The 24,079-nt window shown below is 45.8% G+C and overlaps 1 protein-coding gene across 1 annotated transcript in view; it reads left to right on the forward strand.

Moving 5' to 3' along the window:
- Positions 1-23,362, forward strand: part of LOC149372709 (cell adhesion molecule Dscam1-like) — an 87,465-nt gene extending 64,103 nt beyond the window's left edge. The window contains exons 11-27 of the mRNA XM_089567261.1: positions 956-1,246; positions 3,059-3,178; positions 4,005-4,184; positions 6,450-6,597; positions 8,087-8,235; positions 8,325-8,459; positions 10,182-10,349; positions 11,412-11,482; positions 12,141-12,390; positions 12,520-12,612; positions 13,506-13,727; positions 16,946-17,257; positions 19,057-19,224; positions 20,036-20,361; positions 22,261-22,318; positions 23,071-23,171; positions 23,249-23,362. Of these exons, the coding sequence (XP_089423387.1) occupies positions 956-1,246; positions 3,059-3,178; positions 4,005-4,184; positions 6,450-6,597; positions 8,087-8,235; positions 8,325-8,459; positions 10,182-10,349; positions 11,412-11,482; positions 12,141-12,390; positions 12,520-12,612; positions 13,506-13,727; positions 16,946-17,257; positions 19,057-19,224; positions 20,036-20,361; positions 22,261-22,318; positions 23,071-23,138 (2,759 nt within the window). The 3' untranslated portion in view covers positions 23,139-23,171; positions 23,249-23,362. The remainder of the gene's footprint in view (positions 1-955; positions 1,247-3,058; positions 3,179-4,004; positions 4,185-6,449; positions 6,598-8,086; positions 8,236-8,324; positions 8,460-10,181; positions 10,350-11,411; positions 11,483-12,140; positions 12,391-12,519; positions 12,613-13,505; positions 13,728-16,945; positions 17,258-19,056; positions 19,225-20,035; positions 20,362-22,260; positions 22,319-23,070; positions 23,172-23,248) is intronic.
- The last annotated feature ends 717 nt before the right edge of the window (positions 23,363-24,079 follow it).

A 24,079-nucleotide genomic window follows, 5' to 3' on the forward strand; every position in this document is an offset into this window, starting at 1 on the left:
AGGTAACGAAATTCATTTGTGCGTCGGAGCGTGTTTCCTTCTACGGAGTACCCAAATTCTAGTGGTTGACGTTTGTGCGATATAGTCATGCATGTTGATTTAATGGGGTTTAAGGACATTTGACACAATTTACACCAGTCATTTATTTTATCCAAGTATTGATTTAGTCTAATTTGGTCATCTACTGTTTGAATCCTAGTATAAATGATGCAGTCGTCTGCAAATAATCTTAATTTAATTGACCTTTCCGTCACAAGATCATTAATATACAACAGGAACAATAACGGTCCAAGCACTGACCCTTGCGGCACCCCTGATCTTACTTTGCAGGTTCTGGACATAGTTCCTTCGATGAATACGGACTGTCGGCGATCACTCAAGAAGCTTTCAATCCATTGTACCAGTGAATCATTTTTAAGAACGTGCGTCATTTTCGAGATAAGCTTTCGGTGGTTTACTTTGTCGAAAGCCTTCATAAAATCTAGAAATATAATGTCTATCTGTCCCTTGCGATCAGCAATCTCGCAAAAATCATGCATTGCTTCCACCAATTGGGTTACTGTTGATAGACCCCGTTGAAATTCGTTACAATTTGGGTACAGCTTTCTAGCTTTTCCAAAACGTGTTGTCTTAGGTATACAAAGCTTGTACAATCGTTATACAAGGCTATTAAAATCTCTTCTCCTCTTGGGAGGGCGGGGGCGACCGCGCGGCAGCGGCGAGGGGTAAACCTGTGTCGAGGAGGAGAAGTGGCGACGTAGCGCGCGCCGCGGCGGCGCCGAGGGGTGGCTCTCGCGAAGCGCGGTGTTGACGAGCATAGTGAAGCTATTCGCTTCAAAATGCGTCTGAGGAACAATCGTATTAAGCTTGCGAAAAGAGAAAAATGGTCACAGTGTGCGGTTTAGACAAAAACAACAATAAAACACACTTCAGAGCTCACTTATGTTCCCCACAGCGCCTCCTGTGGTGAGCCCGTTCAAATTTCCGGACGGCCTGACCGAGGGCAAACGAGCGGGGGCCGCCTGCATCGTGTCCGACGGGGACCAGCCCATCTCCATAAGCTGGCTGAAGGATGGCCGCGCCCTGGACGAGCATGCGCTAGACGCTACCGTGTCCCGGACGAACGACTACACTTCGTTCCTCTCCTTCGTCGCTGTTCGCCAGGAACTGCACTCAGGCACCTACACCTGCGTCGCTTCCAACCCGGCAGCCTCAGCCAACCGCAGCGCAGTCATGCTTGTTCGCGGTGAGCTCGTCGACTTGATCGAGGGTGCTCATATACAGGATGTTTCACCTAAGACTTTACACAATTTCTAAAAACAGGCATTTTGAGTTAGAAGAGAGCTTTTTCAGGCATAGCGTTTTCAGCGGTGTAGAAGATCAGAATACAGCTAAGACGTGCTAACTAAAAGACTGGTTAACTAATATCGAAACGTTAACCTTTTAGATAATACAGTTAGGAGCAGGCTCCTTAATTATTGGGAGGCGTGTACCTACCGTGAGTAATATCCATATCAGTTTTTAGAATAATTTAGAAAACGCGCTTATCTTCGGCGCCGTGACTAAAAAAAATTTGGCTACTTGGCGCCAAAATATTTGCGATTTTGAGAAGCTTGCAGGCAAAGCAACCTCTCGTGTGCACGCAACTCATCGAAATAGCCAAAATTTGCTAGACCACAGCGCCGAGGGTAGGCGCGTTTTCGAAATTCTAGCAACTGATATGAATATTTCTTACAGTGGGCTACAGCCTTCATTAGTTAAGGAGCCTAAAAGTAATAGTTAAAAGTTAACTATTCAATTTTAGTTAACCAGCCTACTTGCTAGCACGCGTTGGCAGTATTCTGGTGTACTACACCGCTGACAATGATATGCCGAAAAAAGTGCAACTCTAACTCAAAAAGGCATATTTAAAAATTATGTAAAGTCTTTGGTGAATCACCCTGTTATAAGCACTACGCTCCCAGCACCTGCATCACACACGCGCGTAGTGAGGATTCAGTGAAGCCTGCACACTGCGTTACCGGGCATGATATTCATCATGAATTAGGCATGTTGGATGTTCATTACTCCTATTGTTAGCTCTTAATCACTAAAACAATTTCAAGGAAAGCAAACAAATTAAATCACCTAAAGCCATTAACATTTTTGTAAGAGTAAATCGGCTGCAGTCACAAGAAAGCTGCATTTTTAAAGTGCTTAAGACAGATTTTTTTTATCGTGTTCTTTTTTTGGTACTTTTCAATATGGTTTGTCCCATGTACTTGATTCGTTTGGTTAAACGAGGAGCGCCGTAATACTTTAACTTAACCGTTGTCTCGTTATTAACATAGATAACCCCCGAAAGCATTTGTCACACAGGGTGGATGCAGGATGTAAAAAAGATACGCTCAGGCCTGCATAGCTCCATGGCAAGCGGCTGAGCGCCCGCGTATGCACTGAACCCTTAGTGCAACTCACTTCTGTTGCATGTGGAAGAAAGGAAAATGTTAGCATTGCTTTGCTGCCGGAGAATGGCAGCTGTGATCTCTATTAGCCTCTTTGTCTTATCTATGAACGTTGACAAGGCTACTTATTTAAAGCATTCTGATTTCCGATCCAGAATCTTTCTGCTACTTGCAAAAGTGAAACAGACTTGACATGATGTGATTGCAGTGCCGCGCATCTCTTGCTTTTGAAATTACGTGCGTAAATTTTCTGCTAATTCTCTTCGCGGGAGATTTGTAAAATCCCTCAATTAAGCTCACCTTCATGACATCCAGTGTTGCTTGCATTAGCTGAAAATCAAGAGAACCGGAATTGAAAGTTTCTGCCTATGTACAAGATGCATGAAGGACTCGTGGGTGCATGTTTCAGAAAGAGGGTAATCAGTAGCTAAAGAGATACATAGGATACTATTGTAAGGAATTAAGTATATAAACAGGAGTTCATTTATCGGAAAAGTAAAAGGTCGGCCTGACTCAGAGGGCTCCAGCTTGCTACTTGCTGCGACATCATCGCATGCTTCCAAGAAAGAAGAGCGAACAACCAATCAGAGCGTCTTTTGCTTCCCGCTCTGCAGTTGGTCCTCGATGGCGCCATCAGCCAGAAGACAAGGCCGCCACCTTGGGCCACCAGGTCAGGTTCGACTGCCAGGCGGACGGATTTCCTGCGCCGGCTGTGCGGTGGAAGAAGGAGCGCTGTGAGTGGAAAAGAAGACATGGAAATGAATAATTGCTCAAACTATGTCAACTTCAAAGCAGGGAGTCATTTGTTACTCACTTGCAAGCCCAAGTCTGCAGACGTGCACAAATATACATCTATTCCAATTCTGTCTCTTATTGTTGGTTAGGTTTCATTGTTTTTCTAAAGCTCTGATCACGGCGGTGCACTTGCATGGTCAAACTACCAGGAAGGAAAGCCGCAACCGTAAACAGCCCCAAAACGAACACGTGAAAAACGCGAAACCAAGCGTCTGTCTTTTCGGCAGCGAATCACGAAAGGAAGTTCGACATGAAACATGCTACTTGTACACGGCGCAAGAGGGCATGTGTAAGTAAATCATTGTTCTTTTTTTTTGCGAAGTTAACAGTATAATTTGCCTCACATTACTGCTAGTTTGCCTCAGTGAAATCATTTTTCTCCACCTGAAAGATGATGTAAACATCCAAGGTATGTCCTTTGACTGGAATGGTGTAGTCGTCACGTTTGCTCTAACACTGTCCTCTTGGTCGTGAAAATTAATTTCTTGTAAAAAGAAGCAAGCCATCCAGCACCGAAAATTGATACAGCACTGCTAGACGCTGTGCTACTGGCTGCGCTTTACCTCCCCACACCATTCCTTGATATTAAGTCAGCCTCTCGAAACGCGTGCAAGCTGCCAGCGCAGGAAACGGCTGTCGTCACGCAGGGTGGTGCGTTTCGCGAGCAGGCAAAATGTATGATTTCGAACGACTTCGTGGTCTCAGTTCGTCTTTACGTTCACCTTGTCCCCCAACCTTCTTTCCCTTGGTCCCGGCCGAGGCCAGTGTCGGAGGATGGAGGCCGCCAGTTCGCTACGATCACCAGCAGTGCCCGCGTGCGCGTTCTGGAGAACGGGTCACTCGCCATTGACGAGGTGGGCCTCTCGGACGCCGGCCGCTACCTGTGCCAGTCGCAGAACGGCATAGGACCTGGCATCTCGAGCGTCGTCAGCCTTGAAGTGCAAGGTGCGTGCGCAGATGACGCTTTAGAATGTGCTCTTTTCAAGCGACGCCAAATGGCACGTGAAGCCTCGTGCCAGGAAGTTGCTCACTGAACAGATGCATCTGTTCGGTGAGCATCTCCGTGCAAGAAAAATGCTCTTCCAGGAGCTCTGGGCAGAGGAGCACATCATGTCTAGTAAAGGTAAATAACGAAGTGGGCATGTAGTGCACCCGTGTTTAACAAGGCAGTGCAGTATACTGTAACCCTAATAAAATATTTTTTCGCTCTCTTTTATCGTGGAACTGTCATAACACTGTTTTTTTTTGCGCAGGCTACGTAAATATAGATAAAAATACAGAAACCTATGCACGTTGGTTTCATCAAGTCGGAGGTACTAAAATTCCTATACAATAGCTATTTATTGTGAAACGCTCACAAAGTAATGTTTCTCATGTTAATAACTTATTATACAACTCATGTCTTTTTTTCCTTAGGGGAAATTATAATCAGGACGGTGTTTATGAGGCGAGCGGTTACGCAACAAATTTCGAGGGCTGAAGGTAATTTTCTGAAATTAAAATGAGAGCATCAACGTGGGCAAGACATGTAGGACTCGAAACTTATATCCAGTACTCTATTAAAATGACAGGAGTTGATAACAGTGCACCGAAACGTGATCAAAGGCAGCAAAGGGTCGAGGTGAGAGACGGGTTAGGTACTTTGTTGTGATTTATTGGCTGACGGCTTCCATTACACACCACGCGGGTGGGCAGAGACAATTAGCACAGCCATTTACCCTGTACTGTACTTAACGGCTGATCAAGATGACTCTAGCAATGATAATACCTCATGTCGCTTGTGCTTGCTGGGGCGCACGAATCAAAACTGTTTACTTTTAGAATGGCATGGTAGTATAGGGGCCCTGTACGTGGCATGAAGCTAGACGGACATGAGAAAGATGGTTCCTTGAGTTGATGCGCAGGAAAGAGGCTCATAAGACAGAGTAGATGTCGAACATTCAACGTGCTTACCACTTTACAGGAGAGCAATTATTTAAAATGGTAGCGAGGTGTGTGGAATTATCTTTGGGTCTCCATGATATTGTTTTTGTGTTGCCGCAGACTTCGAAGCAGCTGTTATTGCAGGTTTAAATGTGATTAGTTTTCTTGTCAATATAAGATTATAAATCTATTTATTCTAGATTTTCGGGTTTATTTTGAACGGTCATGTGTTGTTCCCGACGCCAATTAAGCTTTCTGTACAGAGAGATAGCCAGTGTGAGTACGCGCATTTATTTGCTCATTTATTTCGTACTACGCTATTGTGCATAGCTTTGCGGCGAGGGCACATCGTTACATTTACAGTGAACACTGATTCATTGAGGCAGAAATTTTTTCCCCAGGAACATATTTATCTGAATTGTTCAATACAGCCCGCAAGTAACTTCTTACAAGTATATTAGAGAGAGTCAAACTTTATATGCAACCAAAATGCGGGTGTTAGAAAATGAGCACGTCAAAAATGAATGCCTGTAACGTCTGCATAGCTACATTATGTAAATTCTTCCACTGTACCGCATGTTTTGAATTTGTTTTTTTGATCATTTTCTTGAACTACTAATCTTCTGTACAGTGTCACAATATGCGGCGCCACTGCCGCAGAAACTGATGTCTTTAACAGGGGCGCGGTTCTCGTCAAGCCAATGTTTTTGTTGGCTTTCTTTGCCATGATCTCAGCAACCAGACGTGATGCTAAATAAACTGAACTTGAACTTAGAACTTAGCGATCTACATGCCAATTCCAGTGATCGGCAAACCTCAATTGCCTTCACATGACAATGATTTACCCTCGTCAGGGATCTTATATACAAATGCCAACGGTCACTCGACCCCTTGGCCTCCATTTCTCTTTATTCTTTATGTAATGCTCTCCTCTTCTTTGATGACCTTGAGCCCACCGGAACTTATTAAGGATATATTTTTTCTTTAGCAGTTTCAGGATGGCAGCTTCTAGACTTCTTTCACTCCGAGTTTACCTAGCATGCCGTAAATCGTGGCCGTTCTTTCTTCGGAGGAGTCGACAGCAAAAGAAGGAGAAACGTGGGACCGAAGACATTTCAAGTACGAACAGGAAGTGCATGATGCGGCACTAAACGGGCATCTGATGCTATAACTGCTTTCGCAGAGCATAAAAACATCACTGACGCCAGTGACTTCCTCGCCACAGCCCTCGTATATCCGAAGGATCTAGGCGTCCAATAAAAGGCGGTTCTCTCTATGCGGATGCAGTGGCGGCCCACTTCGCCGAGAAGTTCCGGGCAGTGACCGTACGGCGCGGTGAGCCTGCGCGCCTGGAGTGCCGGGCTCAGGGAGACCCCTCCATCAGGCTCACCTGGACACGGGACGGCCGCCGCTTCGACGCTGCGCTGGAGCCCAGGTAAGAAATAGCCGGCCAGGTTCAGAGGCAATAACTTCTGGACGCGCTGCAAAAGAGTGCTCTGATAGAGTAAAGTCGACGGAAGGTCTACTCTTTCAATGGAAGTTTTTGTGTGCACTATGTGGCTTTTATATTACGGCTGCCGGCAGTAAACAATCGGCTTTCCTGACTGACAGCTGCTGCCGCTGGACTCACTCACTGTATTTCTTTAGCTTTTTATTTATTTCGGTATCCATGCTTATGGAGGAGTAACGTGTGTATCCGAACAAGTCAGTTTTCACAAGAGCCTGAAAATGATCTATTACCAACTTCATTTGCACTTTGGCTCGCACCCGTTGCGGTGGCTCAGTGGTATCGGCGTTGGGCTCTCGATCCTAAGGTCACGGTATCGATTCCTGGCCTCGGTGGTCCATTTAAATGCAGGATAATTGCGAAAATGCCAATGTCTTGCAGGTTAAAGAATTCTGAATGAGTCCTCGTAACTCGTGTGTCGCTTCGGGGTGTTTAACAGCTACGACAGCACTTCTGGCATACCTTCAATATTCTATACACTGCTTGCGTAACTTTTTATTGAAAGTAGCGCAACAAATTATGAACAGACTGGCGAACCTATACTTGACGTTTAGGTAATTGTTATGAAAAAGTAAATTCGCCCTTGTCACATGACACGTGCGAGGCCAATGTAATACACGTAGATTCAAGCTCTAAGATTTAGCAAGAAATCATTCGTTATTGTCGATGCTTAATTCTCACCTGATTTTCACGAATGTAATCCTAAACAACCTAGGCGAACATTTTCGTCTTTGTGGTCGTGCATTCTGGTATAACCGTAAAAGTTTTGTTTTACGTTTCCTTATATGCAGTGTTGCAGCGACTGCAGTACGAACGAATTTGCGGAGGGCCCTGAACTAGGATGCTAGGTGCTGAAAAATAAAAAGGACAGCACTTTCAGACTTTTGGTTGTTCATGGAACTTAGAAAAAGCATTAAGATAGACGCGACACAACCGAATCAATTTTCAGCATCTTCCTCTCAATATCCAGAGTGTGTCAAGCATCGGCGAATGAACAGTAGACGCAAGTCAGGAATTTGTTAAAGAATAGGCCGGGATATGGATAAACGGATTAATCGTTTGGTTTAGTTTATGGGGTTTAACGTCCCAAAGCGACTAAGGCTATGAGAGACGCCGCAGTGCAGGGCTCCGGAAATTTCGACCACCTGGGGTTCTGTAACGTGCACTGACATCGCACAGTGCACGGGTCTCTAGAATTTCTCCTCCAAAGAAATTCAACCGCCGCGACCGGGATCGAACCCGCGTCTTTCGGGTCAGCAGCTGAGCACCATAACCACTGAGCCACCGCGGCGGCCAAACGGATTAATGCAAAGCACCAATAGAACTTGCAGACGTCGAAAATTAGCGTTAACTCAAGAATCTGAATACATTAGACTGAGGGATCATTTCGTAACTAGCAGCTGTGTCGTCCTTACAGGTACGTTGTACAGGAGAACGCCGGCAGCGGTTGGGCGGAGTCTGTGCTGCGCATCACCAGCACGGACCGCCGGGACTCATCACTCTTTGGCTGCCGCGCTGAGAATGCTTACGGGGGTGACGATGCCAGCTTCCGCCTCATCGTCCAAGGTTTGCGTGGCGTGTAGCACTGACTATGTAAATTAAGTGTATCGCTGTTTGCGGGTAGAAAGACGGCCCTCGCTTGCGTTTCCACGCAGAGCCACCGGACAAGGTCGAGGGCCTGGAGGTCACGCAGATAACTAGCCGCTCGCTGACAGTGTCCTGGCTGGTGCCATACTCGGGAAACACTCCTATGCTCAAGTACTTGGTCGAGCACAAGGCCTTGCTGTCAAGTGAGTGCCTGGCCCACCTTTAATAGAAGTTCGTGCAGCTTTATTGAAGGAAAAATTTTTATGTAGAGTTTCTTCTGAAAAATTTTTACCGTTATTTCCTTTTCTTTGAAATCTCTATCGATGACAATGAAATTTTGAAGACCATGGTTCTACTTTTGGAAACACGCCTAAACATTCTGTTTCGTTTGTATTGCAAGCTATTCCATCACTGCATGGATGATGTCTTCTGAATCCATGTTGCTTTTCCCATTTATGTGGGCCTTGATTGTGGAGAAGAGTAAAACATACCAGTTCGCTACCTTCGGTGAGTAAGTTGTAAGCTGCAAAACAATGATGCCAAAGCGCCAGTGATGAGAGCATCCTCATGTCGCTATGGTCGGCAGTGCTGTCGTGGTGAAGGAACCTAACGCTCAACTTTGTCAAAGCATGTCGTGTTCTCATTGGCTCGAAGACATTTCATAGCTTAAAACCGAGATGTCACAATCCGATGTACAAAAAAAAAAAAAAGAAGCGGCTGTCACACTTCTGTCCTGGGTGAGAAAAAAAATCGAACATTACTTCGATAGAGGACTTCACTCGTGTAGTTTTTTTTTGATTTTGAGGCCAGTTTTTTCATCCAAAACACAGTGCGCTGTTTTGGTTCAGTGTACAGCTTACAAAAGAAAGTCACAGCATTAGTAAAAATAGTTTTAAAATTGCGGACTTCTTCATTATTTAATTTACTAAATCAGGTTCTAGCGAAATGTGGACACTAGCCAACAAATCATTTTTTTTCTTGTCTGATTTGTCAATGCAAATATGTCTTGAGATGCTCGTGATTTTCTTCAAGAATTAAGGCAGATTTCAGCTAGGCGTTTCTTAAATTTTCAAGGTGATTAACAGTTTAAGTCGAGATTGATGATCTGTGCTTGGCGCATGATGGCCTTAGCTGCCTATGTGCCATTAATCCCAATACAACACAACACAAAAACGAGATTGATGATCCGGGCGGTTCTTCAGGCTCATCATCACTAGTGCTGAAGTGTCCAGTGTGAATCTGAGTAGAGCACTTTTAGACAGTTCTTATAGACGGTGGTTTCTCTTCAAGGCGAACGTTTTGCTTTTTGGAGCGTTTCAGCGCTGATAGCGTTTAAAGAAATTCTTGCAGAATTACAATAAGTTTGCTCTCATCGGTGAACTCTACTGGCCGATGCGCACGATGTTTATTGGGGCCCTCATACTCACTTCCGTGAACTTAGAGCCTGTAAATTTAATATAAAGGTGTCAGGTAAGTGACTAAGATGGAGCCTAAAATGCGCCAAACCGCACAAATGCACATCTTAAGCTACTAAGGAAGTAATTACTCATTAGCATACACCCGCATACGCATCTATACAGCTACAAATGAAAACTATACAACTTTCACAGAAACTTCGCAATTGAAAAAAATGTTCTGGCCCGGGGATTCTAACGGGCACCCCTGCCGGTCCGGGGCAGTCTTTCTACCAACTAAGCTAACCAGGTCAGCCAGCAGACGGTCGGGCGAGAGTGAACTGATCAAAAGCTCAAAGTAGAAACGGGGTTCTCCATCTGCTGGGCGCCCTGGTTAGCTTTACTGGCAGAGCGACTGCCCCTGACAGGTGTTCGTGTACGTTACACGCGCGCTACTGAGTTATGTTGTGTTATGAACAGCCGGAATAAAGTTTTCTGTATACTTCGCCTTGTTCTTTGCTTTTATTTTAGGCTCTTTGCAGAATGTAAGCCAAGCTGCAATAGCGAACCCAACTGAACATTCTTATGTTCTGACGGGGCTGCAACCGTCAACGACCTACGAGTTGAGAATCCGTGCTATCAACGCCATTGGACAGGGTGACTTCAGCGATGCGATTGTAGCCACTACAAGCCAGGAAGGTATTATTTCAATATCACTCGGTTACATTTCGGGAGTGATGGGCGGAGATGAGTGTTAAGATTAACAACACAATGTTAATGGACCAAAAGAGTCGCCGTTGGGCTAAACTTGGGGAAGGTGGAAAAATATGTTAGGAAAAACAGCTCCGGAGATTGCTGCAGAAAAAAAAAAGACGCGTTTAAAGACACAACTTTGGCTGTGCGCATTTCTTACTTCTGCAGTGGTTTTAGACTTGAAGTGCTTTAAGGCCTCGCCTTCGACAAACTCAGGCAAGTATCATCCGGCAACCGCGATGCACCTGAGGAAGAACAGAAACCAAAATTTCCCAAAATTTTCGGCGAAAACCGGGTTAACTGCGGCATTCCTATAACATTTTGTATGCTATAACGATTACAACTAGTCATCGTGGTTTTTCTGATCAGTCGCAACCGATAAGGCGTGGGGCGTTCCTAACAAAAAAGAGTGAGGGCGTTGGAAAGGGGGCGCTCAGTAGTGTTCTTTCCCGCGCCCAATAGCGGCGCCGTGGATGTTATGGTGATATTTGGCTACACGCATGTGCCGCTGAATCGTGTGCGCGTGTCTCCGGCTCTTTCTGCTGTTACTCATACTTGGCAGTGTGCTGGTATTGCGAACGACTTCGTGCTCACATATACTCTCGGCGACAAGGGAGACTGAATTTTTTTTAACGCCTTTGTTTGCTTCACTTTACAGCCAGTGCATATTGACACGCTTTCTACGATTTGTCATTCCAGAGTTCGTGTGCAACTAGAAGAGTAGAAAAAAAAGTGCTCAAATTTCTAAGCAGAATTTCGTGAGGTCTTATGCCGAGCAATCTGTAATTCGTATCTGTGTTCTATTACTACAAGTTTGTGTGTTATTTTATTAGCTCCTAACATTGTTTTTGTACTGACGGTGGGATTTGATGCCCTGTATATGACTTTGCGGCTGTTGCGACTGGTCGTTTTATAGCTTTTATATTTTAGTTGTGTGCCATTCCTGCTTGGGGAAGATTTTTGGCAAGACTGCGAGACAGAAGAGATTGTCTTTGTTTTGATGCGCAGCTCCAAGCGGTAGCCCAAGGGATATCAAGGTGTCTCCGACCGGCTCCCGCACCGTGCACGTCACGTGGAAGGTGATAGCGCCCAGCGTTGATTTGTCCTTTAGTGTAAACCTATACATCGTTATCTGATGATGACATAGCAGATATGATGTCTGCATAAGATTTGCGGATCAGCATTGCTGAGAGGGGTCCATCAACCACACCCGGGTCGGCTGCTATAAAAGGAAAAGAGATTACCGGGAGCGTAGAGGTTTCATTTCTGGACCTTCCGGAGAGTAATATTTAGATTATGTCATCGAATTGAAAGATGATATATACAATTGAAAATATGGAATGTATTCATTAAGAGGAAAGCATTGCGCTTCCATAAGGCCTTCACCTGCATCGGTGCAGTTTTGCCACTTGTCAACTAATATTTGCATGCCGTCGAAGAAAACTAAGGGCAGCTGTTTACGACCACTGTGCGCTGTGCATTGGCGACCAGTTCGTCGGCCGTGATACGCGCACCTTAAAATATTGCTATGTACTGAGAAGCAGCCAGATATCGAAATTTTAAGGTGTCTATTCTAAATTGTTGTAACATTACTTGCATGCAATGAGCAGTCTAGCAATACACATTTAGACTTGCCTGGATAAAGACTGTGTGCATCTTTTCAACCTCGTCAGTGCACCTTACCCAGCTGATAAAAGATTACTGAAGAATAACACTTCTTTCTCTGGTCCACATCAGCCACCACTGGAGGAAGAGACACACGGTGGCGTGCAAGGCTACTACGTGGGCTACCGCGTTTGGGGCAGTGGGCAGCCCTACCTGTATAAGACCCTAGGCAGCAGCCCTTCTTTGTCGACATCTCAGCAGCAGCAGTGCTTCCTGGGCGAATTACGGCCCCGCACCCGGTACGGCATCGTCGTGCAGGCTTTCAACGCCGAGGGGGCCGGACCTTCATCGGACGAGATCATGGCCCAGACGCTGGATGTGGGTCAGTAGCCCAAATATCACGCGCCATTCTTTGATTGAACTGAGGGTTATAAAATAGAGAAAAGTCGCATAAACACTGCGCATACCATGTGCACCAACACCAACCATAATTCGCAATATGTGAATGCAGATCCCCCGACTGCTCCGCGGCTAAATCTCGTCTCCTGTACTTCTTCGTCAATACAACTGAAATGGGACGCGCCGAAGGAGCAACCTGTCGACGGTGAGTGCCTGCTACGCATAATGCGGGCGATAACTTTTCAGTGCTGGTGTTGCGTAAAAAGGGACTTATACACACAGGTGTATGATGGTATTCAGCTGCAGCGTCAGGACCTGGGTTGCCCATGCATGTGTATCTCTAATTGGTCTGAACGAATTGTAAACTACAGTGCGTCGGCGGAGACCTTCAAAGCAGCTATGAAAGACGTAGCACATTTATTATAACACTCGAAGAAATAACCCCCCCTCCACTCTTGATTGCTACATAGTGGAACGAAAAGTCTACATCAGCCGAAATGCTGCGAGCGTTTGAATATGTGGCGAATCGGCATCACGACATCATTATGGCGTTGTATGGTCGCTTTGGGCGTGGCGCAGCTCAACTAATAAAGTGATAGCAGGCTGTAGTTTCGCTAATTATATTTTACATTCTGCTGGGCCTTTATATTCGCGTCATTCTTGGATTGTGAAAGATGTTTCGTGTTCCCGGCTTCGAGCGCTCTCCTTTGGTGGTATGTTTCAAAGCCAGGTATGCCTGTTGGGGCAATATTCGTCGTCTAACAAATTATCGTTCCAGCATTTGCACGTAAATTTCGATGGTATGCTTAAAGGACAGTGCAAGGCCGGCAGATGATGCTAACTCTCGTACGCGGAGCATGCGCCTGCGAGCTGACTGTAAGAGGCCACGAAAAATCGCCTCGTTAGGGGCTTTATTTTCGAAACATCCATTGTTAAAGAAAAAAAATGTTAATCATGACAAAATTGATCCTAACTGAGCCGCGACGAAACACAAACAAGACGTCACCAACTGAGCACACCTTTAGTTGATAACACGACGTACTTAGTACAGATAACAAGGCATGCTAGAGGTGTCTTGAGTAATTCATGTCTTCGCAGGCTATCTTCTATTTTACAAGGCTGAACCGAGACTAAAACCGCTGCGTACTGCATCGTGGGAGGCGTCCGAATGGTCATCTGTGCAGACGGGCTCCGAGCGGTCGGCGTACCTGTTCCGGGGTCTGGGATGCGGCAGTGCTTACACCTTTTACGCTCTGGCCTTCAATTCGGCTGGCCGAGGTTCCCAAAGCAACGTCGTGCTGGCTAAGACCGATGGATCAGGTGGGCGCAAGCCGCGTCTTTTCAGCTAGGCTAAAGTCCTTATGAAGAAGCCGCGGGGATAAGCGCGGCGGATCACAAAATGCCGAAGACTTCAGTGCGACGAATACATTATTTAAGGAGTGGCTTACAGCACTTTGTAATCCTGCGCATATTAAATACTTCCGCATGATATCTGCTATCATATTCCGAATCAGGTACAATATTTTCTCGTACCACCTGTGTCGCTTCACGAAACAAACGTGAACAGTTGTAGAGCGCTCAAGCTTTACACTACCCTTGAATCTCACTCAGCAGAACAGTCGCAGAAGACAAAGCTGATTTCGCTATCTAATTACTGCTACTTTTGTGCGACTGACCTCCTCATGAGCTAACATGGCACTTTAAAAGGCTTGATTCACAATGTAGCTTTTAAAACTTTCTTCTTACCGCTGCACGTTTCTTTTTACCGTCTCTTTCGTACGTTGTACACTTCTGCTTTTTTAATGCATACCTGGGGTAGTTCTAAGAGGCTTGACTGGCGAATACAACATGTCGTGAGAACCATAGCCGCTATTTAGGAGCTGCTAATAGTTTTTTTTTTCGGTCTGAATTTGCGCCTATATGGCTAATTTGCATCTTCTTTCATAGAGGCAGGCGCAGTCACATTGACCATGCCACTTCCTACAAGGCTCTGTTAGGAGGAGCTAGAATAGTCTTTACAGATCTCGGCTGTAAGCTGCAGGAACAAACGCAGGTTGATGCACTGCGGTGTGTATTGGTGTTATAAACGTGCACGCTGTCAACATAAAAAGGGTTAGCCGAATTTGTACACACACTCTCAGTCGGCTAGAAAGCAAGCTGAATCAGGACTATCAAGCGGTCATAGGCTCCCAAGCATCGGACCCAGATCTGTGCATAAATAATTTGCAGGGTTACAATGAATTAAAAGCAAATTAATCGCTAAAATGGGTCTAATTTACCAGTATGAGAAAGCAGTAAGCATTCTAGAGTCACTTATGAAAAGGCATTTACATCGTTGGCAACTGGTCCTTATCGTATTGTGATCGTGACTGAAATCACTTCATGCACCATAGTGCAACATATAAGTACTAAAAAGACCATTATTTTTAAGGCCGCTTGCCTTACGCACTGTAGTTTCACAGCTGTGCGGAGTGAATCTTCTGACGAACCCTACCAATAATTTTCAGAGCTAATTCTCTATTGCATACTGGCTTCAGTAGAGAATCAGTGGTAGCAAAAATAAGAGGGCAACACTGAGCACTCATGCTGCACTGTGTCTGAGCTGACAAAGAGCTAATTCTCTATTGCATACTGGCTTCAGTAGGGAATCAGTGGTAGCAAAAATAAGAGGGCAACACTGAGCACTCATGCTGCACTGTGTCTGAGCTGACAAAGAGCTAATTCTCTATTGCATACTGGCTTCAGTAGGGAATCAGTGGTAGCAAAAATAAGAGGGCAACACTGGGCACTCATGCTGCACTGTGTCTGAGCTGACAAAGAGCTAATTCTCTATTGCATACTGGCTTCAGTAGGGAATCAGTGGTAGCAAAAATAAGAGGGCAACACTGAGCACTCATGCTGCACTGTGTCTGAGCTGACAAAGAGCTAATTCTCTATTGCATACTGGCTTCAGTAGAGAATCAGTGGTAGCAAAAATAAGAGGGCAACACTGAGCACTCATGCTGCACTGTGTCTGAGCTGACAAAGAGCTAATTCTCTATTGCATACTGGCTTCAGTAGGGAATCAGTGGTAGCAAAAATAAGAGGGCAACACTGAGCACTCATGCTGCACTGTGTCTGAGCTGACAAAGAGCTAATTCTCTATTGCATACTGGCTTCAGTAGAGAATCAGTGGTAGCAAAAATAAGAGGGCAACACTGGGCACTCATGCTGCACTGTGTCTGAGCTGACAAAGAGCTAATTCTCTATTGCATACTGGCTTCAGTAGGGAATCAGTGGTAGCAAAAATAAGAGGGCAACACTGAGCACTCATGCTGCACTGTGTCTGAGCTGACAAAGAGCTAATTCTCTATTGCATACTGGCTTCAGTAGAGAATCAGTGGTAGCAAAAATAAGAGGGCAACACTGAGCACTCATGCTGCACTGTGTCTGAGCTGACAAAGAGCTAATTCTCTATTGCATACTGGCTTCAGTAGGGAATCAGTGGTAGCAAAAATAAGAGGGCAACACTGGGCACTCATGCTGCACTGTGTCTGAGCTGACAAAGAGCTAATTCTCTATTGCATACTGGCTTCAGTAGGGAATCAGTGGTAGCAAAAATAAGAGGGCAACACTGAGCACTCATGCTGCACTGTGTCTGAGCTGACAAAGAGCTAATTCTCTATTGCATACTGGCTTCAGTAGAGAATCAGTGGTAGCAAAAATAAGAGGGCAACACTGAGCACTCATGCTGCACTGTGTCTGAGCTGACAAAGAGCTAATTCTCTATTGCATACTGGCTTCAGTAGGGAATCAGTGGTAGCAAAAATAAGAGGGCAACACTGAGCACTCATGCTGCACTGTGTCTGAGCTGACAAAGAGCTAATTCTCTATTGCATACTGGCTTCAGTAGAGAATCAGTGGTAGCAAAAATAAGAGGGCAACACTGAGCACTCATGCTGCACTGTGTCTGAGCTGACAAAGAGCTAATTCTCTATTGCATACTGGCTTCAGTAGGGAATCAGTGGTAGCAAAAATAAGAGGGCAACACTGAGCACTCATGCTGCACTGTGTCTGAGCTGACAAAGAGCTAATTCTCTATTGCATACTGGCTTCAGTAGGGAATCAGTGGTAGCAAAAATAAGAGGGCAACACTGAGCACTCATGCTGCACTGTGTCTGAGCTGACAAAGAGCTAATTCTCTATTGCATACTGGCTTCAGTAGAGAATCAGTGGTAGCAAAAATAAGAGGGCAACACTGAGCACTCATGCTGCACTGTGTCTGAGCTGACAAAGAGCTAATTCTCTATTGCATACTGGCTTCAGTAGGGAATCAGTGGTAGCAAAAATAAGAGGGCAACACTGAGCACTCATGCTGCACTGTGTCTGAGCTGACAAAGAGCTAATTCTCTATTGCATACTGGCTTCAGTAGGGAATCAGTGGTAGCAAAAATAAGAGGGCAACACTGGGCACTCATGCTGCACTGTGTCTGAGCTGACAAACATTTAAACGTCACTCTGTGTCTGCAAACGTCCTTCCTTCTGCTTCCGGCACTCAGCGCCTGTGGCTCCCGAGTTGCGAGACCTGGTGTTGGTCAACGCGACCCGGGCTACCCTGCGGCTGTCCTCGTGGAAGAGCGCTGGTTGTCCCATTACCTCTTTCACCGTGCTGCACCGGCGGCACTCGCCGCACGAAGACTGGGCCCCCGCAGCTACCGTGCTCGTCACCGAGCCCCTCTTATCCAGGCTACCGGAGCTTGCCATTGAGCACCTGACGCCAGCCACTCGCTACCAACTACTCGTCAGCGCGCACAGCGAGGCTGGCTCTACGGACGCCGAGTATGTCTTCGCCACGCTTACGCTCTCCGGAGGTGAGGGAGCACAGCTTTCCGGACTCGCTTTGTGCAGCACTCCATGTAGGACAACCTTATTCAGAGGAAGGGGGAAATGGGGAGTAGTGACAAGCGAATAGCGGGGAGTAATATTAAATTACATGTTTCGCTGTAAATTTACACAAATGTTTGATTTTTTTTTTTAAGTTCCCAAGCCGCCAAAGTGCTTTCGCGCCGAAAAACCGCACTGACCCTATGGATCAGCGTATAGTACTGTGCGCAGTTGCTTCTGTTGGCACCATGAATCTTTGTTGCGCCTAAACTGAGTCCCGAAGATAAAGGAAACAAGCGGAGCAAAGGGTATGTCCTCGAAGCCAGAGATGGCGCAGTTGCTCAGGCCATTGTGAAGAACAGGAAAAGAGGAAAGTGAACAGCGATGAAAGTGGAAAAAATTCAGGGGCGTTTACACTACTCGTAATGCGGAAAATCAGCTCTAGCTTCATGGGATGATGATTTCGCGCAGAAAACTGCATCCCGTGCTGGTCCCTACTATGGGATGCACGGGAGGCAATGAATACGAACTTATACATGCCTTTCCCAGGAACCTTCGCTCTAACTGTTTTTGAAAAGTCAGCGTGAGTCACAAGGCACTTGCCATATGCGCAAGGTGGTCCCGTACTCAAGCCCCCGTTACAAGGGGTGCCCGCAGCCCCCCGCCTTCTTCCAGCACCCCTACTGCCTAAGGCGCCCAGCTTCACGGGCGCTTTCAGAGCGATTGGCTCTTATTAGATCATTCCTCAGTATTGCGCCGTTGTCTATTGGGCGTCGGCGTCCACAGTGCCACCTGACACCTCCCTCGTTGGCAGATGGAAAAGTGGAGCGGGAGTGAGGGTGAGAGGCGACAGGTGGCCTAGTGGCTTGGGCGTTCGCCTTTGCTGCGGGAGGTGGTTGGTTCGAAACCTACCGCCGGACAACTCCCCCCTCCCATTATCGCATGGTTGGGGACCTTGCCGGGGATGTTAAACGGATGATGATGAGTTGATGAGCTATGTGTGACCTTGGGGAAAGGCACTTTCGGAAGCCTAATTTCCTTCTCATCTGACAACGGCAAGGGTGGGTACAAGGGTCCTCTAGCTGGCTCCCGGCTCTGTTAGGGATATGTGCTCGGCAGAGGCTCTGTAAACCTCATCGGGGAACTATCGAGGACAAACCGAGTTTAGAACACCTCAGTCTGGAAAGGTGATTCGTGCTACCGTGTTCACACGGGGGTTCGAGTGCAAGATCGTATGCTCTAACTAGCGTGTCGGAAGTTGACTTTCGAAAGAAGTTGACTTGAGCGCTTCACTGTAGTCCTAGGAAAGTCCAGATTCATCTCTGGCTGTCTAATGTTGCGAGAGAAAAAAAAAAGAAAAACCATACGTCTCTGAAAAATTTTCTGTCACATCACAGCTAATGGTCAAACGTTCTCATTACACACGCGGAAACGTCATGTGATTTTTTTTTTACTATTACTGAGACGACGGCCTTGATGACGACGAGAAACATGCTTTTCCCGGGAGCGTTTTCTTACATAGCCCTCTAAAAAGGTGGGTAAAACGAGGGTGTTTTCTTCCCTACAGACGCCTTTGTTTTAGTCTAAATTGAAAAAAATGAAACTTACTGCTGATCGACCACTAATTAAAAAAAAAGTAGTAAACCTATTTCATGCGGCAGACCGAATGAACGGCGCAGGAGTTGTCGATATGTTTCTTGCAATTAAAGCTGACGCTCCAAAAAGTGACGATGAGAATCTGCTGAAGGCTTTCACCTGTAATTAAACCTTGTACTGTTCTCTGCAGCCACAGTATCGGCACCGCACTGGACCCAGGCGAACGAATCACAGCGTCGTAGCGTTGACGTCATCGTGCCGGCCGCATGTACCGTGTTTGTGACGTTGCTTGCGGCTGGCGTGGTAGGCTACGCACTTTCCCGGAGACGGTTGTCAGCCCTTCGCAGACGCCGTTTAGGTCAGTTCTAATGCACTACTATTTTTGTTTGAGGTATGTGTGTGTTGGGGGTGATAGGGAGTGAAACGTAGTCCTAACGCTAACCTTTAGCCAAGGAGGGATGCGCCTCTTGGTATGACAAAAAGAAGCATGCGGTAGAGCGCTGATAGCGCTAAATCCTCCTGAATTGGTCTCAGCCAGACAAAAAATCTTTAGCATATGCAATCATAGATTGCTTTAGCATAGTGATTTTTTTTATTTCTAGTTACTTCTTACGGTAAGCGGAGAGAAGTGGCAGATCCTAGCTATGCGGATCTGTGCTGTGGTTTGAGTGAACGACTAATGACGAAAAGAATAATGCAGAAAAATAGGAAGAGAATCGCTATCATATTTCGCTCTCAAAACTCGCCATTTGGACGTTCCTTCCTTTGGAGAAAGAAAAAAACGATTTTAGAAGAAGCAGTTAGTGATCGCACAGCATACAGAAGAGGGCGATTAAAGTCTCCGCGTAGCAACGCAATCGCCAAATAAGCCGAAAGAGCTACGCATTTCACCACAGCGTCGATGCTTACTTATATATAGTTGCTAACTAAAGCTATTGTTCAGGTAGTTGGTAGAAGTGAATTGTGGCAAGCAAAGGAAACATGAAAGAGACGAGGAATAGACAGAGCACGCTCGGCTGGTATTTATTTTCTCAGTCTGTTTCGTGTCAGTGATTCTATGCATTGAATCACTGCGCACTTGTTTGATGCAAGGCAAAACAGCTAACGGTGAGTCATAGCTTAGGCACGAACATTACCCTTACACTGCGTGTATTTCCTTTTTCTTCTAGTTTGGCGCCCGGGTGACGAGACCAGCCAATCTGGTTCGGCGAGCAAGTCAGCAGCAGCAGCAGTGCCCATGAGCATCTGGGAGAAGTCCACAGCGCAGCAACATATTCCACCGCCACGGACAGAGCAGCTTTACTTGTCTTCTCCATTTGATACCCGCGGTCTGACCTTCCACATCTCTGGTGATGCCTGTGGAGTGGGCAGTGACCCGGGAACTTTTTCTCATAGCCTTGATACCGTCCATGAGGTCACTGAACCTGGCGAAGAGGAGAGCAAAAAGCAGACTACGTACGACGTGCCTTTTGCTCCGAGGCAATCTATGCAAAAGGTGAGTTTGAAAATTGAGCAGGCTTATGTTTGCAGTTGAATAACGCAAGAGTTCACCTTACGCTTCGTGGTCTTATAATGCAGCTCCTGCCAGCACTAATTTCTTACTTAATACTTAAAGCCTTAGACTCTTTGGCCTTCCGGAAAATAAAGCCTTCGGTCAAGGAATATTGACTTTCGGGACAAGAAATAAAATACAAACAGCCAAAATTGCAAGCGCCGACATATAGTCAGAGCTACTGAAAGAGCAGGTAACTAAACGCTGGAGTTTGGAGAAAAAAAACTAAGCTTCTTAGTATAAAAATGAAGCCTGCACATGTATTGCTTTCTGCAATGCTGATTACACATGCAAGGGCAGGCTACCGTTTATGCATAGACTGTTAAGAAATTTAGTTCTTTCATGGCCGCAGTTTTAGTTGGATAGGTATAAGGATAAAACGGGAACGCCGTATTTCGAAAAGCAGGTTTACCAAAATTGTGATCAATATAATGAACACTGCGAATGATAGATCAAAAAGAGGCGTGATAAAAAGTAAATAAAATGTAATGAAAGTGTCATCCATGCATGCGTGAAAAAATTAGGAGCCCATTTATATACATATGCACGCGCAAAGGGCTGAGCACAAGCGAATGCTTGGTTGAGATTTTTTGTTCCGACTGATGTGCAGCCGGCTGGAGGCCATTGCGGTGGGCGTCATAGTCTCCGCGGGGCCAGAGTAAGCCGCCTTGCCATTACGAGCATTTATGCCCATCTCCTTAGTGCTATCCCTTCGTGCCACTTTGTGGGGGCCAGAGCGTAATGTCTGTGGGGCACATTTTTGCGACTACACGCCGCTGCCTGCGTGCCGACGACCAGTCATGGGCTTCGATTCAGCATGGGGTATACGGCTAGTGTGACGACACTTCACCGAGTTCAGCAGACGACAACACCACGATCGTCATAGCTCAACTGACTCATAACCCTGTTCCGAAGTCCAAGACCTTAGCTAAATTGCGATATTGGGGCTCTCACTTAATAATACTACGACTGTATGAATTACGTTACCGTAAGAAAGTAGCGGCGTGTTAGCACTGAAATTCACTACTAAGGTCCCGTCGAAAGTTAGAACTTAAAATTTTTCATATGTGAAAAGGAAGGAATAACGCCCACCAAAAGGCAGTTGTTAAAAGATGTAATTTGACGTTCCGGCTTCCGTACGGAAGCCTTGTCCACAAATTACGTCAAATAACGTAAAATTTCTTCTTTTAGCAACTGCCTTTTGGTTAGAGTTATTCCTTTCTTTTCACAAATGAGTCTACTACACGACCAGACAAAGTTTCGTTTCTTCAAGTTACGACAGTCTTATGACCAACCTTTCGTCACTCAAGTGTGAGCAAGGCTTCCGGAAGCCGAAACGTCAAATTACATCTTTTAACAACTGCCTTTTGGTCGGCGTTATTCCTTTCTTTTCATATATGAGTCTACTACCCGACCAGACGAGATTTTGTCAAATCTTCGATTTTTCTAGAAAGTGTAGAATTCCCGGTACTCTAAAATGCTACTACTGCAAGTAGCTTTGCTCGTTCAGAAAGCACGAATGTTAAAAATATCCTAAGAAGCAGACCAGGATAAGGTTGTTAAGAACACACCTTGCAGCCAAGTTTTAAACGACGTTGACTGGGGCAAACAAAACACCACGAAGCATTATTATTGCGCGCTTGTGTTTTGAAAAGTACGACCACCCATATCTTTTTTCATGAAACGTATAAAAATTGCCAACATTACCTTAGGTTCTTACACAAGTGCCTGATTTACCCACTTTTTTTGGGGGGGACGTTAACAGGATCTTGGTGTCTCAGGCGTGTGCCTGATTTAAGCCGCTTTGAAATAAGTACATGCACTTCTTACTGGTTGATGCAGCTTGCAGAGCGTGATGACCTCCTTGCTTCGGCAGAGCGACTAACATCGGCGAAGTCAGGTAAGTTTGAATTCATGTTGACATGGAACAGAAACTTCCCTATTAATCGCGTAGTTTTACTCATTAGCACCCACTAAAGTACAGCCATACAGCTACAAAGGGAAGTTATACAGTTTCCACAGAAACTTCACAGTTGAAGAAAAATTCTCCCTCACCCAGGGTTCGAGCCCAAGACCACCGCCTCACCGAAGCAGTCGCTCTATTTTGGAGCAGAAACTCAGTTATCGTAGCGGGAGCAACCGTGAATGAAAAAAAAAAAAGCGTGATGACCTAGGCGCGCGGCGGCGTTAGCGTATTTGTATTTTACATTGTTGGAAATTTCGCTAGGAGGTTTCCGCGTGGAAGAAGCTTTTGTGCTGATGCTTCGAGAATGCTCATGGTACTCGCATTCCTTTCAGCCTCTTCAGGCTTGTGACTACTTCAGCATGGCGTAGGTTTTAAGGAAGGTCACGCTTTCCCGTTATCGTATTTTATCCAGCCATTTCAACTGCGGGGAGCCGTATTGAGGCCTCTTAGTTTTGCTTTTATAGGCTTTACTGGGTTGGTTGTACAAAAGAGGAGAGAATGAGGGAAGGAAAAAAGCGAGAGAAAATGGTGCAGTTCTGGCCGATGAACACGGGTGATGTGCTCTTCTGAAATGATTGACTTCTCAAAATTACTGGTCATTTATATTATAGTCGTTATGCTTTACGTGATTACTGCTTTTCGGTACTGTTCTGAACTTTTACCCTTGCTTGTTTCTGTGTTCCCAGCATGTTTACCACAAGCTGCGCTCAGCCTTTGTGTCCAGGAGAGCACCGATGTAGAGACGAACAAATAACGACACTGTCATCAAGTGTCATTCACAGCTCAGGTGAACAACATCTTATCGCGAAACGATAATAAAATGCAAACCATGTCCGCCATTTTTTTTTCTGCTCTTCTGCCCAGGTGCCATACTGCATGCATGACTAAGGGCGCAGATTCATTACTGGATCACAGGGACCATGTGTTGTGATGCAAGGATTATAGCGCAATTGCTTACGGCCCGAACACGGATGGAGGCAAGTTGCACTCGTGTTCAAGTTGTCGCTTTACTTGAAATGCACGTAGGATACTCAGTTTGTTCACGGTACTCGTAATCGTCTGCATTTAACTGCAGGACACTCTCTTTTTCTCAGTCACTATGGCAGCTAGCCCATCTCTGGCTTCGTATCACATTTTAAACGAACTAACTACTGTGCATAGCGCTTGGCAGTGACATTAATGAAGTCCTAAACAAGGAGAGAGACGGTAAACAGTTGAGGCACTCACTTTAATTGATTTTGTGTTCGACAACAACAGCAGTAAGTGTGACCCTAGGTGGGCCTTGTGACGTTGTTCGTTTTCCGTAACACCACCTGTCGTGGCTCCAAGGAAAGCGCCACGACATCAAACGACGCAACGTCCGGAGCCAGCTGCGGTTGAATTGAGACACGCTAGTGTTGCAAAGAAAGCGGACATGATGGGTAGCTATCGAGACCCTTTCCTTTGAGCGCAATATACACGTACGCAAATTTTACAGCGTGGGCATACGTAAGCAAGTGCTGGCATGTCTGGAGCTCATGCATAAAAATTGTATACCTTGTAGCATGGACGAGTCAACAAACTATGCCTAGCAGCAAAGTACCACTGGAAGGAAGAGTCACTGGTACGGGCTGTGGCGATTCAATTCATTCGCTTAATCTTCTTGGAAACCGAAGCTATCTGGTTGTGCTGTGCTTCGACGCCGCTATCTAGCCC

This window comes from Amblyomma mixtum, chromosome 1 (assembly GCF_055824585.1).
Source record: "Amblyomma mixtum isolate Tamu chromosome 1, ASM5582458v1, whole genome shotgun sequence".
Lineage (NCBI taxonomy): Eukaryota > Metazoa > Arthropoda > Arachnida > Ixodida > Ixodidae > Amblyomma > Amblyomma mixtum.